The 15825-nt window shown below is 42.9% G+C and overlaps 2 protein-coding genes across 8 annotated transcripts in view; one reads left to right on the top strand and one right to left on the bottom strand.

Annotated features, from left to right (window-relative positions):
- The window catches only part of AADACL3 (arylacetamide deacetylase like 3), a 155614-nt gene extending 151945 nt beyond the window's left edge, over positions 1 to 3669 (bottom strand). For 5 of the 7 annotated variants that reach the window (XM_070384925.1, XM_070384918.1, XM_070384926.1 and 2 more), the window contains exon 1: positions 3366 to 3669. The gene's annotated coding sequence lies outside the window, so the exon portion shown is untranslated. Of the gene's footprint in view, positions 1 to 2673; positions 3245 to 3365 lie in introns of those variants that run through there. The other 2 variants (XM_070384920.1, XM_070384921.1) reach the window with 1 other exon arrangement.
- Positions 3670 to 3677: 8 nt separating this feature from the next.
- On the top strand, positions 3678 to 13560 carry PRDX6 (peroxiredoxin 6). The gene is made up of 5 exons (XM_005890839.3): positions 3678 to 3849; positions 7883 to 8039; positions 9893 to 10039; positions 11031 to 11177; positions 12473 to 13560. The coding sequence occupies exons 1-5, from the start codon at positions 3755 to 3757 to the stop codon at positions 12599 to 12601; spliced, it is 675 nt and encodes a 224-aa protein (XP_005890901.1). The 5' UTR covers positions 3678 to 3754; the 3' UTR covers positions 12602 to 13560.
- Positions 13561 to 15825: the final 2265 nt, after the last annotated feature.

Genomic DNA, 15825 nt, shown 5'->3' with positions numbered 1-15825 from the left:
CTGAGCAACTAAGCACAGAACACACATAAGTTAAATGTGCTAACCTAGAGCTAAGGTATATATTACATTATTAATACTCACCAGTGACGGGAGCAGTTGTTTACAATTTAGACCAACATTAAGATTTTTCTAAGACAAGTATTTTATCACGAACATTGCTTAGAGGTGCCAGATCTTGATGCTAATGACAAGCAGCCTGATATTATTATAATCATCATCATCTTTAAATTCTCAGAAAATTTATAGCTTGATTGCCTGTACCTGGGGAGGACTTCTCTCACCACCTAGCTTTAGTTCACCCTGGCTGCTGCTGCTGCTGCTGCTGCTAAGTTGCTTCAGTCGTGTCTAACTCTGTGCGACCCCATAGACGGCAGCCCACGAGGCTCCCCCATCCCTGGGATTCTCCAGGCAAGAATACTGGAGTGGGTTGCCATTTCCTTCTCCAATGCATGAAAGTGAAAAGTGAAAGTGAAGTCGCTCAGTTGTGTCCAACTCTTCGAGACCCCATGGACTGCAGCCTACCAGGCTCCTCCATCCATGGGATTTTCCAGGCAAGAGTACTGGAGTGGGGTGCCATTGCCTTCTCTGAGTTCACCCTGGCAGTAAGCCTCAAAGAATTTAAGTTGGGAAGCTAGGAGGCTATCAGTTAGTATCCTGTATAAAGTATCCTTTAATGACTACGTGGGTTATCTTGTACCATTCAGCATCAGTCATCTGCTGTTCTGCTTCTAGAGTTCCTGCCACTTCCACTCTTCTCTGGGCCATCTCATGGCTTCTGCTTACTACCTTACTCAACCATTTTTCAGCTTCTACCTTTCCTGTGAACTACTTTGAACTGTTAACTTAATTGGTTGTCTTGCATTCCAGTCATCAAAAGAAGAACCAGTAACAAAACATTTTGTACCAGGCTCCCACAGGCTATTACCCAGTCTGCAGGTTGATTGCCTTTGAGTCAAGCACCCAGTCCTGGGCAACCACCAAAAGCCAGAGTGGCAGGGCCATGTGGTTGACTTTGCTGAGGAGAAATCAGGGCAAGGCAGGCATTCAAATTGGTTTCTCTCCCCAAACACTTCTTTTTCTCTCCTTTTTCTTTCTTTCTTCTTCCCTTTCTCAGCTCTTACTACTTGTCTATTTTCTTTCTCTTCTCTCCCTCTTTACCTTTCCCATCTCCTCTCTATGATAATCTCTGTAGATACACAGATATGAAGCTTCACAACTTGATATTCACTGCTCACTCTTTAAAAATATTAATTTGTTTCCATTACAGCATCAAGTCTCCTATGCTTAACTAAAAGCAGATAAGAAAATTGGTAACTTAATTCATCATCCTTTAAGTAATTCCAAGTTGACTTTTGGTCTTTGTTCTATCATGTTTTAAAATCTAATTCTTTAACCATTAATGAAAAAAATCCCCCCCCTCAAATTATTATTTGTGAAACTTACTAAACAGTCTCTTTCATTGTAAATAGTAAGCTTTCAGGAAGAGTGCTATATTTGGGGAAAGAAGTGTCAGAATTTACTGCTCCAATGTCCCTCTGAGAACTATTCATCATTCTAGCATTTCATAAGCTATTGTCTTTTCATTTTTACTCCCACATGTCCTATTTTGCTTTCTTTCCAGATTGTAGATGTCTTGTAGCAGACATGACAGGAAGGAGTAACCACATTAAACATGATACAGAAGAGCAGTGGAGAGATTATCAGCCCCACTCACACAGCAGCTTGACAGTACTGCCCTGATCAAGAGTTTCCTGTACTCCAGCCCTATATTTTTTTTCTGAAAAGAAAATCTAATTTAACAAGAAAGCTTTATAAGAATTACTTTTAAAAACATCATCCCACCTTTCTGACATTAATTTCAAGTTTTAAGTATTTCCTCCAAAGTGAAAGTGAAAGTCACTCAGTCGTGTCCTACTCTTTGCAACCCCATGGACTAAACAGTCCAGGGAATTCTCCAGGCCGTTCCCTTCTCCAGGGTATCTTTCCAACCCAGGTCTCCCGCAGTGCAGGCGGATTCTTTACCAGCTGGGCCACAAGGGAAGCCCAAAGTGGGTAAGAAGTTTTGCCTAGCTACTATTATAACTAGAGATACATTGCTCTTTCATTCCCAGCAGAAAATGGACAAGAAACTTTGCTGTTGTGGCTGCAGGAAGGTGGCCAAATGGTTCTCCAATACTTTGTGCAATCTAGTTCCACACCCATTATATCTAACAGGTCACAAACATTTATCACTAAAATATGGTCTAACCTTTAGTTCACAATCGTAATGTACTATTGTTCTTCCAAACGGCCATTGCCAAACCCTTCACTTTTTCCTTCCTACCTTTTAACTCTTAACAATTTGGCATCCTGCCCTCCCCCAACCCTCCATCAGCATTTACTGTTTTTATCATAACTGTATGTATATCTGCTTTCCTTCTAAGAGGAAAGACTCTCTCTTCTGTATCACCAAGCCTAGCATAGCACATAGAACACAGTTGGCAAAGCAAGGGTTATTGCATAAACTACTGTCATCCAAGTAATAGCTACCATTTCCAGAGGACTTACTGTGTAAACTACTAAGATAGTTATGAAAACAGATGCACCTGCAATTGGTATTACTGGCCTGGAAGTTGAGGGTCTTATCCCTACGAAAGAGCCCTTGGCGCACTATGGCAGATGTTAACTACTTACAGTTTATCTACATTATCCTGGAGGCTTTCCCTGAGCAGACCATCCAGTCCAAGTAGCACCTGTTACCCTCCAGCACATGCTGTTGTCTAATATATTCCTGTTTAATGATGCCTCCCTCACTATAATGAAAGCTCCAAGAGAACAGTCATCTTGCGTAACTTGGGCTTGGCAGGTAGAAAGTTAAATAAATGAATCTAAACTTCCATTTCCTTGGGTGGCCGTGTTGACTTGCACACAGTAGATCACAAGTAGGTTTTTATATTTATGCTTAAATTTCAGGATAATTGTGTTGAATATCTTATGGTCCATAATGAATTCTGGGAGTGGAATAAAACTAAAAGTTTCGTCACATTCCCCCAAGCACGTGTTGACATGATTGCTGGAATTTTTGGGGCAACACAGAAAGCCACTTCCTCTGACGTAAGGTGGCCCACATGCCTGCGTCTTGCCACATCCTCTGATAACAGAATTCAGGATGGCTAGGCTGGCTGGGGCGGTCAAGATTCCAGACCCTCACGCTAAAAGAGCCGGGAGTGCAGGGGTCTCTGGACCCCTTCGGCCTGCAGTCGGCCGTGAAGAGGTGGGCAGGAGGGTCTCCGCGGATTCTGGCGGCTCCGTAGGGCGGCTGTCCGCCTAGGGGCGCCCCTTCCTATTGCGTTCCTTTTCCTTTACCTCCAAAGCCCAGAACGCACCTCCAAGCCTCCAAAGGGCAACGTCATTGAGTCCCCTGTCACATGGAAGGCGCGACAGTGTTCACAGGCTCCCGGCAGGGCAGAGGCCTGGCGGGGTGCTGGACTGGGCCCAGAACAATCCGCCCCGAGCCCTGCCTCGGATTCCCGCCGGTTCCAGACTCTCGCCCGGGTCGCCGCCGCTGCCGGACGCCAGACGCGGCCCCGCCCACCCTGCAAGGACCTGGCCCCGCCCATAGCTCCCGCCGCGACCCCGCCTATCTGGACTCGGCTTTGGTCCCGCCCCTGAAAGCCCTATTTATTCCGCCCCCAGCACCTACACCGCCAGAACCAGCAGGCTAGTGGCTGTCGGTACTGCACCTCCTCTTACTTCCCGCGTCACTGCTGCCGCCATGCCCGGAGGTCTCCTCCTCGGGGACGAGGCTCCCAACTTCGAGGCAAATACTACCATCGGCCGCATCCGTTTCCACGACTATCTGGGAGACTCGTAAGTGGCCACCTCGTCGCCCTGCCCTAGCCTCGGGTTACGCCCGAACTCACTCAGAGGTGCCTTCCCTTTTTCCTCCCTTCGGTCCTCCTCACCGCTCGGCCCCCAGCTCGTCGCCCGTCTCCTCCCCACACCGGTTCCTGCACGTGCGTCTCGTTGTCTGGCCGCTCCTTCGCGGCGGCGCTGCGGAGGGGCAGCGACCCTCCGGCCCACCCTGCACCGGCCACTTGATAGCCTCTCGCTTCTCGGCCCCCGCGTGGTTGGTCTGGCTCCCGGATGAGGAAGGGGGAGGGGAAACAAAATTGGGTTCCCGCGGGTCCCAGGAACGGGAGGCCGGTGCGGAGGAGAGTTTGTCCATTTACTTCCTGTTGGGTAAACTGTGCGAGTAGCATGGTCCAGCCGAGGCCCGGAGCGGGCAGGGGCCGGGCAGCATCGGCGGTCAGTTCCCGGGACTCGTGCCCAGGGTCGTACCTCCCTCCCTGCCTCCGTTCTGCAGTTCATTCCCGGGGGAAGGCGGGTAGCCAAGGCCAAAGGGCACTGCTGCTGGCTGAAGGTTTAGGAAGGGCCCAGCGTGTTATCTGAGGGTTCTGCTTGCTGCAGTGGTATTTGCAGGCTTCTCAGCACAAAAAAATTTAGACCACCAGCTGCCAAATTGGTGGCTGAAAGACTTTTTGTCCAGAGCCTCCCCCAGCTGCTAGAATTTGATTTGATAGCAGCTTTGGGAGGAACCCAGAACACTGTTTGCGGGTGTGTCCTTTATTCCAGAACTTACAGCACCCTGAGGGAAGGGCTTTCTGAGGTTGTTCAGTTTTGCAGTAACTGTGGATAGGTCATGGACACCAACGCCTCCCACTTTGAGGCCCTTTTGTTTCTCAGCAGAGTGCCTCTTACTGCCCCTCCCCCTTCTGCCTTGCTCCCAGCCGCACGCAGTCTTGCCAAACTGGTGACCCGTGATCTAGCCTGGCAATCATACTATTATGACTAGGAGTATATTGGTGGAACTGTGGTTTTACAGCTTCTGCATCAGCAAACGTCAAGATGATTAGATTTAATATGAAACATCCCAGCTGTGTCTAGTTATATTTCTGGGGTTCCAATGCCTGCACCCCCCCCCCCCCGACACCCACACACACACACACACACACACACACACACACACACACACACACACACACACACAGCACCTGGGAGAGATTCTTAGGCCTAACCAACCTCTTCGAAGTGTGTTAGTTGCTCAGTTGTGTCTGACTTTTTGTGACCCCATGGATTGTAGCCTGTCAGGGAGAATCCATGGGATTCTCCAGGCAAGAATACTGGAGTGGGTATCCATTCCCTCCTGCAGGGGATCTTCCCAACCCAGGGATCAAACCCGGGTCTCCCATATTGCAGGTGGATTCTTTACCACCTAAGCCACTGGGGATTTTTTTTCCAAGCACTGATTAAGGGAAAAGGTAAGTTCTTTGAAAGAGAGGACTAGGCTAGAAAAAGGATGAGAAATGGAACAGTCAGACCTTAAAAGCAGGCAAAGACTTCAGAAATACAGACCATGTCCGGTCTCATACTCAAGGATCTAGTTATTAGTATTTCTCCAAAACTCCATGGGATTTTCAAAGAATGTTTCTTCCCATTCTTACCTACAGCCCCCACCCACATAAAACAAAATCTTGCCAAAGCTCTTAGGTTGTATAGATTAAAGCTAAATATTATTATGAAGCATATTATTGTAGCAATAGTTATAAATGATGTCACCATTTAAGCTGACCCTAATTGTTTGGATTTTTTGTTGATCTGATTAAAAGTGGTACCTTCTCAGGGAATCAGCAGGAGGAAGATGAGAGAGAAAACTGCATCTATAAACAAATAATACACAAGTCTGCCTTGGGTCAAGTATGGGAGAGTACTATTTCCTGCCTTACCCCAAAAATAAGTTTGAGCCTTTTATAACACTATAATAAATGGATTGTGCCAAATAGAATTTTTCCCAACTCCATTCTTCATGTGATTTCAGTTCAGACTGTCAATTTTTGATCAGATGTGTTTTGAAGAAAAAAAATTACAATTTCAAACATTATGGGTACCTACCCTTCCCCTGGACAACTGGAAACAGCCAAGGGGTTTGGGAGCTTACTTAATGAGTTTATTGAGCCCAGTCACCATATATATGTGACAGAAGCAGCTTCTTCCCAGTACATCTTCACCAAACAAAATGTGGGTTTTTCCAGGGGGTTAGTGAGTTGGGACCATCTCCCTTAAAGGAGGAAACCTTTTTGTCTTTTGAAAATGAAGAAGGAAGGAAAGGGGATACTGTAATTGTATTCCTCTGAAGAGTAGCAGTAGGGAGACTTAGAAGGGAACAGGCCACAGTAAGACATTCTCAGGGGTTATTCTGTTCCTCGCCTGGAGCAAACTATAGAGTGTGGCTTCTGAAGGGGAGGATGTGAAGTGGCTTCAGACAAGTTTTCTTAACATGATTCAGCAAAACAGTCTCTTGACTCACAATGCAAAGAGAAGGCCTGATTTTTCTAACTAATCACCTCTTTAACAATACAAGAGGAACTGCCCTATTCATTTTTTTTCTCAACTTCTGGAGACTTTCCTTAAGTCTCATCAGACCCTTAAATAGATCCTTCACCATGGACTCTAAGGCCTAGATTGTACTCATAACTAGATTATTTTTATACATTTTAAATAAATCTTATTGCCCTTTATATATATATAAAAACATACCACACCCTCCCACAATCTTAAAAATATTACCTTTCTCTTCCCAGTCTTGCCACAGGGCCATCCATCCTTTTTATAAGAAAGTCTTTTCCTTTCCTGAAACCTTGGGAGCTGAGTGGCAGATGTAGGTGGGAATTAGGTACCCTGTCTCTGCTTTCTTATTTGTGCTTCAGGAAATTTGGCAGACTTCAAGGAGGACAGCGTGGCGTCTAGGCTACCGTGAGAAATCTACTAGTTTAAGGTCCCGCTTTAATGTTAAGTCAACTAGAGTGTGGAAACTGAGTGTTAGATTTTCAGTTGAAAGAATAGTTTCTGCTGCCCAGGAGAAGACAGTACTCCAAAGATTCTTGGTGACTTAGCTTGAAATGTGCTTAAAATTTATACAAGTTTAATCTTAGGCAATGATGATTTAGATAATACTATTACCCTAAGAATCTGTAGTTGTAGAAATCAACATTGAAGGCTATATTTTTTCTACCCACTTGGTCTAAAGGAAGAAGAAACTGCACGTGAAGAGATAGGTGAAAATCTTAAAATGCTGTTGTTTTGTCAGGGTACAAATATTGGGTGTCCTGTTTAGCAGGTTAGATCAGTAAACTAGTTTTACAAAAGTTTTTATAGCTTCATGTAAAAGAAGCCAAGTGTCAGCTTTAACTTTACATATAAATAGAGGAGGTTACATGATGTGTTTATTATTTAAGTCAGGCATTGGTCTAGATTCAGGCATACTGGCTCATCCATTATTGGAGGTGAATGTCAGCATATCTGTGCTTAGAAAAAAATGTAGAAAGTGTAAGGAGGGGGAAGCTATTTTAGTAAGTATTTAGTTTGAATAGCACAGATTTTTTCAGCTGAAAAGGACTCAGGGTAGCTCTGGAGTTACTAAAGTAGGCAATACCCTGACAGTCTTTTTAAATATTTACCATATTGAATTTCATATATTTGATTGAATTGGGCATGAAACAGGTTTTTCTGGAGATAATTGAAAAGCATTCCTCAACAAAAAAGTTTAAACGTGATTGTCTTCATGCGTGCATGCTAAGTCACTTCAGCCGTATCCCAACTGGAGTGGGTTCCCATGCCCTCCTCCAGGGGATCTTCCTGACCCAGGGATGGAACCCACATCTCTTACATCTCTTGCTTTGGCAGGCGGGTTCTTTACCACTAGCACCACCTGGGAAGCCCAGTTGTCTTCATACGCATTCATTTTAAAAAGAAAGCCATTTTTGATCTAGGATTTGTGATTTTTCACTGTACGTGATGTTGGTGATCATCTCTTCATTCACTTGTGACCTTTTTTCCTTATCAGATGGGGTATTCTCTTCTCCCATCCTCGGGACTTTACCCCAGTGTGTACCACGGAGCTCGGCAGAGCAGCAAAGCTGGCACCAGAATTTGCCAAGAGAAATGTCAAGATGATTGCTCTTTCCATAGACAGTGTGGAAGACCATCTTGCATGGAGCAAGGTATTACCTGTTGGCAAAGCTTTGAGGTTACAGATCATGTTATACATTTTATAGAGTAGCTTGGCTTTTTTGAGGTGAAGGTGATACTTTCTTTGATACTAAATGATAGAGGGTAGGAATTAGCTTGATTTAGGATAGAATAAAGCCAAAGCATATGGTTCTTTGCTTTTCATGGGTGTAATGTAATGCCTGTCATGCAAATAGCAGGGTTGAGAGTTACTGCATAGCAGTCATTGAGACTACAGTGGCAGAAGGAAGAGTTTATAGCCAATGATATGATACTCTTTAAAGTATAGGAACACACCCAGGTTCATGTTTCCTGGTGAGCTTGTGCCTTAGAATTTTCAGAATTGTGATCACATTAAATAGGAAACAAGTCCCAACTTTACACCTGGTTATGTAGGAAACCTCAAGGTGCCTGCAGCATGAAACCATATCCGTTGTTATTTTAGTGGTGGTGACATGATAGACTGCTAGTGACAGAAGGAAGAAAGTTAAGCTAATAGAATTAAGAAACATGGTATAATTTGTTATCCATTTCAAAGTTCATGAATGCTACGTTTATCCTGTGGCGTCTCTGTGGCGAAATCCACAGAGGTTCTTAATCTGCGATGCCACCAACTCTTGTTTTACTTTCACGGCGCCACTGAATACATAGACCTTATTCCAGCATTAAGTCTTTTTCCTTACTTCCTAAAACTCTACCCAGATAAATTCTTCATTCTCCAGTCAATAGTTTATACTCAGACTTGCCTACATGTTTCATTAATATTGCTTCCTCTCCCTAGAATGCCTTCCTTTGCCTTGTGAAAATTGTATCCATCCTTCAAGGCCCAGGTCAAAGTCATACCCCGTCCTTAAACCGTTTCCTAGCTCAGCAGTCTTACACATGGGGAGGCTGGTGTACTTCAGCTTCTGCCTTTTGCATATTACCATCTTGCATTTGTTGCAGCTTCTTATGGAAATCATCTAACCAAATTAGAAGTTCCCTTAGAGGCACGAACTTTACTTATCTGTGTCCCACATGTACTTACCATAATGCTTAGCCCACCTCAAGTGCAATTTCAATGCCAGATCAAATAATAAAGCTAGATTTTTTTTTTTCCCCAAAAAAACTTCCCAGGATAGAAAAATGAATAAAGTTTTTTCACTAGGGGAGGAAGGCATAGAGCGGAAGCAAGTACATTGTCCTTCAATTCAGACTTGGAATGCTTTGCTTTTTATGTGGATTTCACCCTAGTATAAATTCACCTCTGCCTTTTTACCCATAAGAGATTTACCTTTGACTTGTTCCTGAAGTGAATATTCAACTCTCTATTCTTTTTGCTCTAAGATTTGTATTTCTTCTCATTTCTTAATATCTTTGTTTCAGTAGCTTAATGTCTGAGTCAGGGTGCTTTTGAGGCAGGGGTCAGATCAGTACCATATCTACAGAATTATCTTTGCCTGTGACATAATTTCTGGATGTGAACTCATTGTTACTGATGTTTTTTTTTACAGTGTTTGGGTACCCAGAGGTACCTGAGATTGACGTCTTAACTCTGTATTATTCCACTTTTAGAGAGTTTAATGCTGCTTTCTCAAAGCATAAAAACACGCTGAATTTGAAGAGCCTTGGGCATGAAAAGGCTCTAGATTATAACCTAAGTACTATACCCTACTGTTATTTCTGTCAGTGAACAGTTGGGATAAGGAGTGTTCATTTATTAACTTTCTTATTAAAATTGTGTAGAGAAATTATTATGATTATGGTCCTCTCTTCCCTGTCTTACAAAATGATGGCTGTTAACTGATTGCATTTAGAGAATAAGACTGCTTTAGACTTCCCTTTTTCCCTTTCCCCTGCATTTCAGGATATCAATGCTTATAATGGTGAAGAGCCCACAGAAAAGTTACCTTTTCCCATCATTGATGATAAGAATCGGGACCTTGCCATCCAGTTGGGCATGCTGGACCCAGCAGAGAAAGATGAAAAGGGCATGCCTGTGACTGCTCGTGTGGTAAGTTGTGTACTACTAGATAATCTGACCAGGCAACATCTATCCGAGTAAATGCTTGGGGCAACTAAAGTAAATGAATGAGTATCTCCAGTTAGGAAATAAGTCTGTGCTGACACTCTCACTTTTTATCTAAATGCTATTTTAGTCTAATGCTAATTTAATCTAAATGTACAAAGTAAAAATTTCAGCTAACTTAGTAATAAACTGCTTAATTCACAGCTTTTGAAAATCTACATAAAAAGTTATCCTGTCATGTAGAATAGTGAAATCTTTTGCTATAGTTCTCCTGACAGCCCTCTTTAAAGCAGTGGATCATAGCCTTCTTAAGGCATCTCTTGTTTTGAATTCTTATTTGTTCTGTCCTTATCCACCAGAGAACAAACTTATTCCCACATCTGCAAAAATATACAAAATTTTGAGGACCAGTGTCAACTCCCATTGGGCTTCCCAAGTGGCTCAGTGGTAAAGAATCTGCATGCCAAAGCAGGAGATGTGGGTTTGATCCCTGGGTTGGGAAGATCCCCTGGAGTAGGAAATGGCAACCCACTCCAGTATTCTTGCCTGGGAAATCCCATGGACAGAGGAGCCTGGCAGGCTGTGGTCCATAGGTCACAAAAGAGTTGGACATAACTTAGCGAGTAAACAACACCATCAACTCCCATTAGTATTATTTTTATGATCATTTTCCATAGTTAACGTAGTAGCTTCCTGAGGCCTTTTCTGGATTCAGTTCACAAGTCAGTTTTTCTTACTGAGACAGCCAAAACCAAATATAATTCCCTTCAAGTTTAGAAATATAACAGAGAAGAAAATCATAACTATTCCAACTACCCAGTTTGTTTGGCATGTCTTTCTAGATACTTAGGGGCTTTTGTTATTTTGTTTTGTTATACCCTTGAACATTTTTAATGACTAAAGAGCCTTATAAGAGGCTTTAATATCAAAAACACTCAGAGAGTTTTTCCTGTTTATGTGTCTGTGTACTTCTCAGGTGTTTATTTTTGGTCCTGATAAGAAACTGAAACTGTCCATCCTCTACCCAGCTACCACTGGCAGGAACTTTGATGAGATTCTCAGAGTAATTATCTCTCTCCAGCTGACGGCAGAAAAGAGGGTGGCCACCCCGGTTGACTGGAAGGTAAAGATCCTAAAAGGGCAGAAACCCATCTTGCCTAGAGGGCCTATGGGGCCATCTGAATGGCTCCCTTTAGGGTGTTATCTAGGGCTCTGTTTCTGGCATGCAGATATATTGAGAGGATTTTTCCTCCTGGCTGAGTTTAGGATTTACCGCGAGGCCATTTTTCAGTGTCTTTAACACCTTTTATACAAAATACAAACTCCCTATATTTCTAACTTTTAGGTTATTTGGACAGATTAACTGGTTAGAATGATTCCTTTTCCTAAATAAAAGGATTAAAAAAAAAAAAACTTGAACTCTTCCCTGATGGCAAATATTTATAGCAGAACTTAGTTTGACCACTTAAGTCGTGGGTATAAAACTATTTGGTGTATTAATGTCTTGAAACATTTCTCTTAAGCTCCAGTCTTTTAAACCTATGTAGAATTCTCTGAAACCTGTTCATGAATTTTTAATCTCTATTATTCCGGCAATATGTAGGACATGGATAATACCACAAGAGTTTCTTAACGTCACTACATTGTTTAATCCGATAACCTGAATACCTGGTCTTGTTATTTTGTTTCTTCTGACTGGGAAACCATTGAAATTCTGTGTCCATTCATTGAACCTATGTTTACTGAGCCCAGACAGTGGGCACTGGGATTTAGCAGTGAACAATCAGTGTAAAGTCCCTGCCCTCACAAAATTTACATTCCAGTGGGTAAAGACCAACAGTAAAGTTTACAGTATCTTAGGTGACAGTGTATGACAGAGAGTAATCATGCAAAGGTGGGGAGAAGGGGAGCAGAGGTGGGAGGAGTTGCTTTTATATTTGGCTGTCAAGGAAGGAAGGCTCTTCTCTGAAGAGACCTTTGGGGAGGACGTAAAGAAAGCAAGAGACCAAGTCATGCATCTTTAGGAGGGAAGAGCCCTGCAGGCTTAAAGGACCAGCTAAGGAGTTTTCCTAAAAGTGAGCTTGGCACGTTCAAGGAACAGGAGAGCCAACATGCCTGGAAAAGCAGCAGCAGGAGGTAAAGGTAGGGACCAAGGGTGAAAGAGGAAGCTAGGTTCAGTCCCACAGGGTAGTGGAAAGGACTTACTTAGAATAAATTTTAAAATGCAGCAGCAAACTGTTACTGGGTTTAAAGCAGGACTATTTCTTATTAAGGTGGGGAAATACTTCTCTTCCCAAAAGTGTCAAAGATCAATTTGTGAAAGCAAAATTCCTTAGGGGGAGAGAGCAAAGCAAAGGAGATTTGATTATTCTCATCATGAAAGACTGAACTTCACCATTCTCAATGTCTTTTCAATAGAATGGGGACAGCGTGATGGTCCTTCCAACCATCCCTGAAGAGGAAGCCAAAAAACTTTTCCCTAAAGGAGTCTTCACCAAAGAGCTCCCATCTGGCAAGAAATACCTCCGCTACACACCCCAGCCATAGGCTCGCCATGGAGTTGGTTCTGGAGCTGCCCACTTAGCACCATGAGCCAGAGGATGCCAGCTGTCCATCATGTTTCCCCGCAGCAGTCCATTAAAAACATTCTGGTGTGATCACAGCCAAGGTCTTTAGGTTGCTATACTACTGGCTTATTAAATGAAAACAGCACTAAAAATTTCTTGGGATCCTTTGTGCCTTCAGCAGCTTTCTCCTCTGTTCGTATATCTTCACACTCTCTGCTGACTTTCTTCGAAATATGGGACTTACTTGGATCTCTGCAGGGTTTATGACCAAGAGGTGGTATCAGTTTACGGTTGAAAAAGCCTGCTTTGCTCCATCATACTGTGTTGACCAAAATGTTCATTTGGCTTTTTAAAACCTGAATGAACGTTTTGGCCAAGCCAATAGAATGACTATCAGGTTTGGGTTGTTTTTTTTTTTCTGTTCTAATCAAATCCTCTGTTACCCATTTTGGGAAGGAATAGAACTTGGGGTTCAACTTCCTCTGTACATATCTACGTGTGTAACCTAAGAACTTAGAGTAACCCGCAAGTTCTTCAGTATTCCATGTTTTGATCACAACTGGGAGAAAAAACCTTTTCAATTCAGTACTTTTCTAGTAGATAAGTGAAAGATGAGCCTGGGTAGAGAATCTTTAAATATTTTGCTATCAAGAACATTTTTCAATAAATTTCTGTTGAAAGCAAGAAGCTACAGAAAAGGCTCCACTTGCCTGCCGGAGAGGTGGAGCAGAAGGCATGAGCAACATGACTGTGCCAGGTGCCTTTTGGAGAATTTCTGGCTGTCAGTCTGTTCGACGATGATGGGCATGCCCACCGTGGGAAGAGGGAAGAGGATGACTGAAAATGTTTTATTATCTATTCTTGCAGTGGGGGAGGGAGATATTTTTCTGATTTTTGCTTCTTAGGGATCAGCAAATAAATCCTTTGTCAAAAACGTGATCAGAGGATTCTGTTGTCACATTTTGAAGTACTAGTTCAGACTCATGTCCTGAAGGCAAGACGTCTCCTCGCTAGGACTGACACTGATGCTTCTCTCCAAAGATAGGTGTATAAAAGTTCATGTAATGAAAATGGAGGAGCTGCTGATGAAAATGTGATCCTGCCACATCTCCAGGCCTACTTTGCACCTTTGTATTAACTGGGCCCTGTGGAATCTCTGACCCCTGCAACAAAGAGCTCCTCTAACCTAATACCTTAACAGGGGTGCTGGATTTAAGTATACCAATCTTGAGGGTGATGGGACATATTTTGCTTTTCTGGAAAGAGTATGCTGCTGCTAAGTTGCTTCAGTCTTGTCCAACTCTGTGTGACCCCATAGACGGCAGCCCACCAGGCTCCACTGCCCCTGGGATTCTTCAGGCAAGAATACTGGAGTGGGTTGCCATTGCCTTCTCTGGAAAGAGTATGAAGGATTCCCAACTCAAGAGTCTCTCAGACTTAGTATACTGTCCTAGGTTTAGAAAGAAGGGTCCCATACCTGGTATAATCTCTTGCATGTAGCCCTCTATACTTTTATTAAGTAGAATAACGTAAAATCTGATCCCTGGTGCCGTGTTTTAGAGAAGTCATTACTTTTTCATTTCCTTGATTTCACCACATGTAAAATTTGGGTGATGCTAAGAAGATGTTGAGAAGGAAGGTGAAAATTCCAAGTCATATCCTTGGTAATGCTGGTCTGAGAGATTTAACTGGGCTGGCATCTTGCTGTCACCTTTTCTCCAAGTCACTGTGGTTTGTACATAAAGAACCAAGACTATCTGGTGCTCTTTAGCACATCTCTTCTGAGTAACCCCTGGCTCCTCAAATCTTGTCACCTCCCTGCTAGGTTCCCCACTGCTCTCTTCCCTTGGCTATTCACCTTCAGTCCTGCCTCTCAGAGAGGGTCTGGCTTAAGTCTAAATCTCCAACATTGATTATTCACACACGAGTCTTAACTTTACTGATTGATGAGACATTGGCCATTAAGTTTATAAATTCAAAATCGAATTCATCAATTATTCCCCCAATAAATACATTGCCCCTCTTATCACTCAGGCATCCAAACCTTGATGTTTTGTTTAGCTATATCTACCCTACCCACATAGATTATGTCCATATAAAAATGCTGAAAAACTCAAGGAAAAGGGAGGTCATGTACCCACAAATTAACTTCTGGTTCTATCACGAAGCAGCCATGAGGCCATGGGAGTGTGAGAGTAGTCTCCAAATGTAAAATGTTACATAATGAATGTATGTTGAGGGGGTAGCAGTGATTATAAGTCCTTTTTTTTTTATTTTTTAACTTGGCATGGGAAGGAGAATTCCCCTTTCCAGAATTGTTGCTCTCAACTTTATAGGGAGAATAGATTTAATAAGATTTAATAAGTCCAATAATTTATTAAGTGAAAATGAATTATATGGCTGTTGTGGCTATGAGAGAAGCTTAGGAATTTAAGAGGCAGTCTACTGGGTGCCTTCTCAAAGAATCAGCAAATGCTTTGGCTAGAAGAGATAGCCATCTAAGATTCGGAGTGACTTGAGGTTGCTGGGTGGTCTTGCCAAAAGTCTGACCTTACCTCCAACCATTCCCCTGAGGGTAAGAATCCTCATTGAGAGGCTCAGGAAGGGGTAAGGAGCTAGAATGGCTGGGTCTAAAGGGGCATAACAAGATGCCACTTGGATGCAGTGAACTGGCACAGTTCACAGTTTGATTTGACCTCCACCGCTTTGGGCAATGCAAATTGAGGAAATACAACTTTGATTCAAACTTAAAGGATGCGTTAACTAGTTAAAAAGGCATTGCCACTTTGTCAGTGATTGGTTCAGCAATGAGCACTGAGACACAAATAGAGGATCATGAGTTTCTACAAGAATTCTTTCTCAAACAAGAGCAACTAGAAGCCGTTTTTCTCTCACACACTGAATATAAACAAAAAAACGAGATACTGATTGCTGCTGCAGCTAACTTACAACCTGGGAGCAGGGATCCAGCCATAGAATGAGGCTGTAAAGGTCAACAGCCAAGTTGAGAGAAAGGAAAACATCTGACCTTTCATGATCTTCACTGAGTCTAACAAGTGTGAACCCATCCTACCTCTGGACTATTATAACACAAAATAATAAATTACCAGATTTCCTTGGTGGCTCAGTGGTAAAGAATCTTGTCTGCCAATGCGGAAGACATTCATTTGATCCCTGATTCGGGAAGATCCCGCATGCCACAGA

This window comes from Bos mutus, chromosome 16, assembly GCF_027580195.1.
Source record: "Bos mutus isolate GX-2022 chromosome 16, NWIPB_WYAK_1.1, whole genome shotgun sequence".
Lineage (NCBI taxonomy): Eukaryota > Metazoa > Chordata > Mammalia > Artiodactyla > Bovidae > Bos > Bos mutus.
The sequence above is the reverse complement of the archived record's forward strand: the minus strand, read 5'-3'. Positions and strand labels throughout refer to the sequence as shown.